The 8127-nt window shown below is 37.4% G+C and overlaps 1 protein-coding gene across 1 annotated transcript in view; it reads left to right on the top strand.

The window, feature by feature from the left end:
• Positions 1 to 8127, top strand: part of LOC106873161 (enoyl-CoA delta isomerase 2) — a 37546-nt gene that overhangs the window by 18446 nt on the left and 10973 nt on the right. The window contains exons 5-7 of the mRNA XM_014920387.2: positions 2156 to 2225; positions 5100 to 5202; positions 6604 to 6724. Coding sequence (XP_014775873.1) covers positions 2156 to 2225; positions 5100 to 5202; positions 6604 to 6724 — 294 coding nt within the window. The remainder of the gene's footprint in view (positions 1 to 2155; positions 2226 to 5099; positions 5203 to 6603; positions 6725 to 8127) is intronic.

An 8127-nucleotide genomic window follows, 5' to 3' on the forward strand; every position in this document is an offset into this window, starting at 1 on the left:
CCAGGTTCAGTCCCACTGTGTGACACCTTGGGCAAGTGTCTTCTACTATAGCCTCGGGCCGACCAAAGCCTTGTGAGTGGATTTGGTAAAAGGAAACTGAAAGAAGCCTGTCGTATATATGTATGTATGTATGTGTGTGTGTATATGTTTGTGTGTCTCTGTTTGTCCCCCCAACATTGCTTGACAACCGATGCTGGTGTGTTTACGTGCCCGTAACTTAGCGGTTCGGCTAAAGAGACCGATAGAATAAGTACTAGGCTTCCAAAGAATAAGTTCTGGGGTCGATTAGCTCGACTAAAAGGCGGTGCTCCAGCATGGCCACAGTCAAATGACTGAAACAAGTAAAAGAGTAAAGAGTATATATATATATCCTCCCCATATATGTATCATATATATCTTATTGTTCTGAGCATGTATTTAGCAGAGAGATGTTTCAGTTTCCACACCTTCCTTCCCCAGAATGTCTTTTGTTTCTTAGTCTGTCTAGGTTTTATTCTGAAATCATTCATCAGTAGCCTCTCATGAGTGTTACATTCTTTACTGAAGAAAGACTTAATGTTTACAAATCTCTGCCTATCCTATTTCCTGGTAAGAATGAAGTTTTTGTCTGGCTACCATGTATGTCTGATTGGAAGGGATCAAGTGGCTTGTTAGTTTGCTGAAGTTTGTGTTGCAGTTGGTTAATTCATTTATGTCACAGAAATTCAGCAGTCTTGATCCCTCTTCGTTCCTAGAACCACATTTTATTATCATCATCGTTTAATGTCCACCTTCCATGCTGGCATGAGTTGAATGGTTTGACAGGAGCTGACCTGGCATGAGCCTGCACCAGACCTCTGTATCTGTTTTGGAACAGTTTTTACAGCTGGATGTCCTTCCATATACCAACCACCCGGCTGCATGGACAGAGTGCTTTTTATGTGGCATGGGCACAGGTGAGGTCAGTTTTGGCATAAATTTTGCAGCTAGATGCTTCTCCAAATGCCAACCACTTTTCAGTGTGGACTGGATGCTTTTCACGTGACCTGAACACTGTTTTTTTTGATACTTGCTCTTTTATCAACTTTCAAATTTACATTATGTAGACACTTTGGAGACAGCATAAATAATTAGTTTTGCAATTAGAGAGTACTAAGCTTAGTCCTGCTGCACAGCATCTTCAGTGAGTATCCTTTAGCATAGCTTCGAGTTGACCCAAGCTTTGTGAGTAAAATTGGGTAGATTGAAACTATGTGGAAGCCTACTGTGTGGATTGTACCTGTAATTCAAAAGCCCATCCTGGTCACATTGTATTGTGTCAGTTCTGCCTCCTGAGGGTTTTGCTACCTGTACAAATGTGTATGGAATAATCAGTCATTTTCACATTTATTCAATTAATAAATAGAGCTCATTTGTTTGAACAGCTGAACACTTATTGTTTGAACTATTAGAGATTCACTGTTACATAGCCATTTTAAGGCAGTCTAAAGCAGGAAGAAATACCAAAAAATAGAAATATTTACTGCTGCTATTGTTGCTACTACCACTTCTGTTGCTGCAGCTATTTTAGCATTTAAAGCAGGTATTTTAGCATTTGAAGTAGCTATATCAGGTCCAAATATTCTACCTGTTTTATGTTCAGACTGGCCAGGTCTAGCCTCTCACACTTATCTTAGAAAGTCATTCTAAAAAAAAAAAAAAAAAAAAAATTTACATTATTGAAATCTTGAATGCAAAGTTGAATCAAAATACTGTGAAGAAATAAGTGTTAGATTTGATGGAGTAATCTGAATGCCAAAGGGTGAAGAAACAGTTATGTTAAAGAAATGAAGTTTTCACTTTTCATTCTCAGTGTCATTATTTTGTATCCTCCACCACAAAAAAAAAAAAGAAAAAGAACCCACCTGCCTCAATTTACCCAATGTTCTAACCAATGTTGAAAGAGGGCCTGGATAGGAATGGACACAGTATTATTCTCAGGAATATGTTATAAGTTAACCCCAAAACATAATCTTGATGATGTCAAAGTTTCTTAGTCAGTAAAAATTTTTTTTGGATTGTTTCATGATTTTTTGTGGAAGCTAAATTTTTTTAGTTTTATTTAAACGATATTTGAACATTTTATATCTTACTAACATTTGATTAAATTTTCCATATTTTCTATTAAATGTTTTAGATGTATTATGAAATTATTAATGCCTTGCAAGAAGCAACTACTGCAGATTGTTCCATAGCTGTTGTTACAGGTTTGTAACTGTGTCATCATTATCATTGTCAACATCATTATCATTGTCAACATCATTATCATTATCATCATTTTTATGTTAGCTTTCTATGCATGGGTTGGATGGGTTGTCTCTGTCCCAGTCATTTTCTTATTTCGAGTTATTTGCTCTTATAGACTGGTGCTTGTTCAGAGCTTATTTTGGCTTGGTGTCTATGACTCAATAGCTCTTCCTGTCTCCAATCACTTTATAGAGTATACTGGCTACAGTTTTTTTTGTGGTATGAACATAAGTTGAATAGACCTTGGTAAGATAGTACTAAAGGGATCTCACAAACCTACACTTTCTCTTCTCAATTTACCAATCACTTTACAATGTGCATTGGGAGCATTTTTTTTTGTGGCACTAGTACTAGAAAGATTGTCTCTTTCACTAATTACTTGAGGGAAGGCATAGGCAACCTTTCTTGAGTAGTGGGTTGCATGTGACATCGCTCATCACCAAGCAGGTTGCATGGCGAACAAAAAAAAAACATTTTCTGTTAGGCATGCCTTTCAGAAAGTTCTGTGGGCTGCAGTTTGCCTACAGCTGCTCTAGGAGTACAGAGATGGCACTTTCCATTATGACACCAGAACAGTAATGTGTATGTGAGTTGGAGGATAGGTGTCTACAGTAACTATAGAGAGTACTCAGTAATCTGTATAGATTGAAGAAGGGAGTAGGAGAAAAAGTAATGATAGTAATGAAATAAGCTGGTGGGAGGAGTGAGAGTGTAAATGTAGAGGGTGCTCAATCATCTAGGGCGTATACTTTTGCTCAGGTGACTGAGGAGGGGAATAGGAGAGAGAGAGGACAATGATCAGCAGAAAGATCCAAATGGTTGGGTGGAAGGAGCAAGAGTATGATGGAGAAGGCAGACTCATTTCGAGTGGAGTCAAGAAAGAAATATGGGCAAGTAACAGAGGTGGACAAAGACAAGGGAGGTGATGAGATAAAGGTAAGAGTAGGTGATCAGTGACGACTGAAGTGGATCAGAGGGTAGAGAGTATTGATTGGCAGTATTTCTATACTGCCACGTTAGAGTGTGTAGGGTGCAGTTTGATACAGTTCCTTATGCTTAGGCCTAGCATAGGGTGAGTGTCAGAGTGAGGAGGATGATGTGATAGCTACATGTGGTGTGTGTGTATATGTATGTGCATGTTTGTTACACCCCCATCCCCCCCACACGCTAAGAGAATGGAAAGGGATTCTGGTCTCTGTGGCTGAAGAGGAGATAACCACTCTGAAGTGATGCTCTGAGCTGACGCGGTGCATTTACACCTATTTGTCAACAGCAAGAAACTTTCTCCATGACAAAATATCAGGTTGAGTAAAAAATAAGCAATATTTTGAACATTGAAGAATTTGTACTGGATTTTTGTAGAGTTTTGAATTTTTTTTTAAACATTTTTTGCAAGTGTCTGATAATACAGACAAAGACTTGTCCAAATGCATCAATAAATTAACATTGATATTTTTTTCACCGTTGTTACAATCATCTGAAATAGAACTGTCAAAGCTTGATATTCGAGCAGTTTTGCTATTCAACTTTAAAAATGGATGTAAAGCAGCTGAAACTGCTTGCAATATCAATGAAACATTTGGTGAGGAAATGACCAGTGAGTGGTCAGCTCATAATTGGTTTAAATGATTTCGCAGTGGAGACTTGAGCCTTGAAGATCGTGAGCATAGTGGACGCCCATCTGTCATTGATGACAGTTAATTAAAGACCATCATTGAGAAAGATCCATGTAAAACCACTCAAGAACTGGCAAAAGAACTTCAAGTTAACCAGAAAACTGCCTGCAACCATTTGCATGTAAATGGAAAATCAAAAAAGCTTGCCAAATGGGTACCACATGATTTGAATGAAAATCAGAAAATGCGCAGATATGAAATTTGCTTATTGCTTCTTCAATGTAACCAGATCAATCCATTTCTTGATCAAATTGTAACTTGTGATGGAAAGTAGATTCTGTATAATAATAAAAAACCGTCCAACACCAAAATGAAGCACTGAAAACCTTCCCTAAACCTGAGCTCTTCAAAAAGAAGCTTATGGTGACTGGTTGTGTACTGCTGGACTCATCCACTATAACCTCTTAAAATACAGAAAAACCATTACTGCAGAAACATATTGCCATAGAATTTGCCAAAATGAACAAAAAACTGCTACTCCTCCATCCCAGACTGGTCAGCAGAAGATAGCCAGTCATTCTTCATGACAATGCTTGACCATACATTTCACTAATGATACTCCAGAAGTTTAGAGAACTTGGATATGAAGTTCTTCCCCACCCAGATTATTCCCCAGACTTTCCTCCTACCGACTACTCCCTTTTCAAGCACCTCGATTTCCTGCGAGAGAAGGAATTCAAAAATCAAACCAATGCTGAAAGTGCATTCAAAGAGTTCATAGTTCCAGAACTTCAGATTTTCATGATTACCAGAATAAACAAACTTGTAACATGTTGGCAAAAATGTGTTGATTGTAATGGAACTTACTTTGATGAATAAAATTTCTGCATTATTGAAATGTATTGTGATGAATTTCATGTTTCAAAACGTTGCTTACTTTTTACTCAGCCTGATACATAGAATGACTTTCTTATGGGTTCGAATATGCTTCAAACATATTTGAAATGGTAACATGTTTGACTTTATACACACCACTGCCTTATGCTGTCACCCCACCCTTTAACAAGGTATTATTGAGTTAACTGTTTGATGCAATATCTATGTAATAGTGGAGGATTTTGCTTGCAATTTCTTATTTAGCTGTTGTGTCTGATTGATTTAACAAGATTTCATTTGGAATTCTAAAATTACTTTCATTCTTTTTCTTACTCTGACTAGGCGCTGGTGAATACTACTGTAGCGGTAATGACCTCAATAACTTTGCTAATGTCGCACCTGAAAACATTTCTGCTATGGCTGAAAATGCTTCTGTAATCCTAGGGTGAGTTAACAGTTTTAATATTTGGTATACCAATGGTAGCTATAAAGCAAGAGGTGAGCTACTTGCAGGTGGCATGTAAAAAGCACCCAGCACACTCTGTAAAGTGGTTGGTGTTAGGAAGGGCATCCAGCCCGTGGAAACCATGTTGCAACAGACATTTGGAGTCTGGACAGCTTCCCCGCTAGCCAACTCCTGTCAAACCATCCAACCCATGCCAGAATGAAAAATGGACATTAGACGACAACGACAACGTTATGAAACCCATTTTATTGATTGGAGATTGTTTACAAATATGTTGGTGGGAAGGAAAAGAAAAACAAGATGTGTTTATTACATTACTGCAGTACTCTCTTTTGAGAAATCGATTTTGTTTTGAAAACTATGAACATAAGTGGGTTGTGGAAGTCGCCTTGTTTTCATATACTGACATAAAAAATGTTTTTTGTTTCATGCTGGCATGAGTTTGATGGTTTGATAGAAGCTGGCTAAGTAGAAGACTGCACCAGGCTTCATTGTCTGTTTTGGTAGGGTTTTTATGGGTGGTTGCCCTTCCTAACCCCCTTACAGATTGGAGTGAATGCTTTTTATGTGGAACCAGCATTGGCAAAGTTTATTTTGGCATGGTTTTTGCGGCTGGATACTCTTTCAAAAACCAACCACTTTCCAGTGTGGACTGGATGAACCAGCACTGGCAGGGTCACCAAGTAACTTGTAAGACAAAGACTTGGAGAGGCAGGGCATTAGAAGAAGTGGCCTTGTGTCAGGTGATGAGAGTGTCACAGAGGGATAAAAACAGGTGTCTTGCTGTAGAGGAGATATATGGTTACCCAATCAGAGAATGAGAGCAAGAGAGAGAGAGAAAGGGAGAAAGGGAGAGAGAGAGAAAGGGAGAAAGAGTGAGAGAGAGAAGCTTCTTTCAGTTTCCATCTATCAAATCCATTCACAAGGCTTTGGTCAGCCAGTGGCTATAGTAGAAAACACTTGCCCGAGGTGCCACGCGGTGGGACTGAACCCAGAACTGTGTGGCTGGGATGCAAGTTCTTACCACACAGCCATGTCTGAGTAGAATTAACAAATATATTGCCAGTGATCTGGCACAAAACCCAATCTTTAATGGTGTAATAATACCAATAGAAAAGCAAATTGCTCTGCAATTACAGAAGACTGATTCTTGTTGGGGTGTTTGTTGAAGTTTTTATTGAAGTGTTTGTTGTGTTCTACTTTAGATGCTGTTGGTTGTTGAATTTGTTACAAAAGTCATTTGTAAGGTCACAAAGTGAAACACTTCAAAAAGGGAGTAATTAGATTGAAATTTCTCCATGTTTTTTTTTCCTTTTAGAAACATTGTATTTCTAACCTGACATTACTGTAATACAAGCATTTGTCTTGTTTCTTTTCTAGAAAATTTGTTGGTGCAATCATTGATTTTCCCAAACCTCTAATTGCTTTGGTAAATGGTCCAGCTGTTGGGATTTCAGTTACAGCGCTTGGTTTGTTTGATGCTGTTTATGCCTCAGATAAGGTTGGTTTGATTGATTACCTATTCTATCATTCCTTCTTTTCTTCCTTCCTTTCTTTTTTCATTCCTTATTTCCTTCTTTCTGTACAATTGTCATAAAGTCTATTTTCCCACACTAATATGAGTTGTGTAGATTGCCATATTGCATATGACTGTTCAGTTTACTGTTTTTGCCATCTCTTCTAGGAATTCCAACATCCTTAGATATTCCTTTCATGCAAGTGCCTCCCACAAAACACTTTTTCATGTCACATTCATCATCCATTTGCATCTCATGTCCTTATCAACACAGCTGTCTTCCCCTACAAACTTTGGCTGCTACACTTAACCCTTTAGCATTTAAAGGGTTAAATGCAGCCCAAATATTCTACCTGGTTTATGTTCAAACCAGACAGATCTGGCCTCTCATCTACTCTACAATATTATTTTAAAAATAAAAATCACATCTTTGAAATTTCAATACAGGATTAATTTTTTAAAATGTGAATAAATAAATATTACATTTGAGAGAGTAATCTGAATGCTAAAAGGTTAAAAACACAGTGGTTACACTGTCTCAGTTTGTACTTTATTCTTTATGCAAGCTAACATTCTATGGCTAATGAATCATGTTCACCTCATTTCATTGTGGCTGCCTTAAATCTCCCACTTCCACTGTTTATGTCACAGAATATGTTTGCATTATACTTTTTACACACTATTCTTACACTATCTTTTGTACAGAGAGTAAAGCCTTTTGTTTCTACTAGAGGTTACACCTCTCTGAACTTCATTCACTTCTTTCTTTCTCTAGTTATTATGGTCTTCCATTGAAGTCATTTCAGCATTTATTAAATCACCTATTTGACAGAAAAACTTTGTCTAGTGAACCATTCATGCTTTTTCTCTTAGCTACAAAGCCCTGGTTCTCTGTCAACCTACCAAAGATTCTACACCTACTTGTGCACTAAACTTCTCTTCCCCAGCCTCGACTTTGCTAATGTTTCTAGGTATATCTTACTTTTGTATGTGGTTTGGGTGGTTCCTTTACACCTAGTATCTTTAGTGCCACCAGACTATGTGCATAAAGCCCTTGTCAAATGCTGTCTCTAGATTAACAACTGCAAATTAGAGTGCTTTATTCTCTTATACTTACTTCACTACATCTTTTAAAGTACATATTAAATTATCTCAGAGCAAATTAAAATAATCTTGAAGCAAATTAGAATGATCAGACAAGTCTAATATATGTTTTGACACACACCTCATCTTAAGCACCACAATTTTAGTCGATGTAAGCAAGATAATCACTGAGGGTGCACAACAATATCTTGAAAGCTATGGCTTTATATTTGTGTAAATTAAAGAAAGAAGAATGTGTGTGTGTGTGTGTATATATATATATATATATATATATATATATATAT

The sequence above is a fragment of the Octopus bimaculoides genome, chromosome 1, assembly GCF_001194135.2.
Source record: "Octopus bimaculoides isolate UCB-OBI-ISO-001 chromosome 1, ASM119413v2, whole genome shotgun sequence".
Lineage (NCBI taxonomy): Eukaryota > Metazoa > Mollusca > Cephalopoda > Octopoda > Octopodidae > Octopus > Octopus bimaculoides.